The sequence below is a fragment of the Plasmodium brasilianum genome (assembly GCF_023973825.1).
Source record: "Plasmodium brasilianum strain Bolivian I chromosome Unknown PB_00_27, whole genome shotgun sequence".
Classification (NCBI taxonomy): domain Eukaryota; phylum Apicomplexa; class Aconoidasida; order Haemosporida; family Plasmodiidae; genus Plasmodium; species Plasmodium brasilianum.
In genome coordinates, this window is record NW_027122944.1 from 3,232 (window position 1) to 5,575 (window position 2,344).

At 20.6% G+C, this 2,344-nt stretch overlaps 1 protein-coding gene across 1 annotated transcript; it reads left to right on the plus strand.

The window, feature by feature from the left end:
- Window positions 1–402: 402 nt before the first annotated feature.
- Window positions 403–1,386, plus strand: MKS88_000358 (fam-l protein; the record flags this gene model as incomplete). Its single annotated transcript, XM_067219374.1, has 2 exons — window positions 403–477; window positions 598–1,386. 2 exons carry the CDS (start codon window positions 403–405, stop codon window positions 1,384–1,386), a joined length of 864 nt encoding a protein of 287 aa, XP_067070293.1.
- Between the last annotated feature and the right edge of the window lie 958 nt (window positions 1,387–2,344).

The following is a 2,344-nucleotide window of genomic DNA, read 5'->3' on the forward strand; positions in this document are numbered from 1 at the left end:
ATAAACTCAATATTTAGGTATAATAAAAAATTATATATTTTTTTACTTAAATAATAAAAGGATTAATAAAGAAAACATTTAAATAATTTATTATTTTATATAATTAATTTATGTATTTTGAATATTTATTAAAGTAATCGAATTATATTATTCTAACGAACATTTTTATTTTATAAATATAATTATCATAAAATATTCATAATATATTTTTATAATTACTTTTCATTGTTTTCCTTTTAAAAAATTTTATATAATAACATTCGTTTTATTCTATTTTTACTGAAAAAAAAAAAAAAAAATTAATTAAATAAACATAATGTCCCTATCATTAAAAAAATATCATATTATTGTTAATTTGTTAGTTAATATAGGAAAACATTAAAAATATATATTGAAAAAAAAATGAAAATAATTATTTTCTTTAAATTTTCTATCTTTATGTTTGTAACTTGGATGTACTATTTTAACAAAGATAAAGTAAGAAAGTATTATTATATAATATTCATGTTATTCATAATTTTAGTGTTCTATTTATTTCGTTTATTTTTATAAAATTATTTAATTTTATATAACTAATAATTACTTAATTTTTTTTAGATTACGTTCGACAACTCCTCAAATGGCAATTGCATATTTGACAGTAAATTAAATACAAAAACTCATCGATTATTAGGAAAATGTAGGCAGCCTAAGAATTTAAGTGCTCTAGAGTTAAAAGAAAATAAAGAAAATATTGGAATGCTTAAGAAAGGAGATATATCAAATAATGAAAAGGGGGCCACAACAAAAATAACAGAATTAAATGGAAGTTTATTAAGTAATACAGAAGGATGTAAACAAGCTAATAAAAATAAATCGTGTATATTTGAAACAAAAAAATATTCTCGTTTTGAATCAAAAATTTTCAAAGAACTGGATTATTTAGATTTTCTTAAAAACAATAGGACAATTAGCGATAAGACTTATAAAAAAGTAATATGTAAAAAATATGGACTACGATTTGCTTTACCTATATTGTTGATCCTATTTTTTATAGCTGTACTCATGATAGATTTAACAATGGGTTTAATATCTACTGAGACAGGGGGATTGTGGTCTCATATAGGTTTGTGGGGGCATATAAACTCCTCGTTATCGGGAATTGTAAAGGGGTTTAATTCACATTTACCATCATGGCTGACTAAATGCGCATCATGGAACTCCAAAAACCATGGTAATGGCGGATCAAGTGGAAGTTGTAATGAGGTTTGTACCTTAAATAATTTATTTGGTATTGTAGTGTATTTCTTACCTTTCATTATATTAGGTATAACCCTCATATTAAGGGTTGTTTACTACCATAAAAAAGTTAAGAAATATGAAAAAATTAAGTTTAGGAAAAGATAAAAAGAATAAAATGATATATGCTTTTTTATTCAGTAAATTAATTAACATAAAAGTGAAACTATAATATCTTTACTTATATATTTATTAATTATATCCATAATTGCTTAAATTTTATAATTTTGTGTATAAACATTGGTCTAAATGTTAGTTTTTGTGCACTACAATCAGATAATATTATCTTCTTAGAATTTTTCTACAATTTGAATTTTTTCATGTTGTTAAGTGTATACTTTTATGAATTTGTTCAGTTTAAATAAAATATTATGTTTCAATATACTTATTTGTGTAATTGAATAGGTTATAATATAAAATATAAGTTTATGAATTATAATTAATATATAATAGGACAACCCATATAATTTTAAGTCTTTAGTTAATTTATATTCCATCTATAAGAAATTGTACATTATATATTTTATTTTAATCCAGAATGAAATCATTATTTGTGGGCATACTTAAAAAAAGTGTATTGTTGTTTTTACATAGTAAATATATATTTCTTGTCTTTTGTTTAATGCCATTAAGTGAATATATATTGTTGCATTGATATTTATATGTAGTATTATTTAAAATATACTATACGATTTCTCTTTTTATATATGATAGTTTATATAATATAGCAGAAACATATATTAATACACGTGAAATATCATTTCACATAAATAAAATAAAGTACCATATTAATATTAATGAATCATTATATAATTATTTTTATTAGTACAATATATGATAGTATTAAAACATGTTAAACATATACATATATAAAAAATTTATAATTTAAACTTATTATATATATGAAATCAATCTTAGGGAAATAGAAAGTCCTATGACGACAAGTGCAAGTTGTAATCATAAAATTAACAGAACGTTATTTTTTTTTTCCTAATAACTTGTATATATTCATGTTAACTGCTATAATCTTTAAGCACATAGAATATTGAATGAGTTAATTTTATAG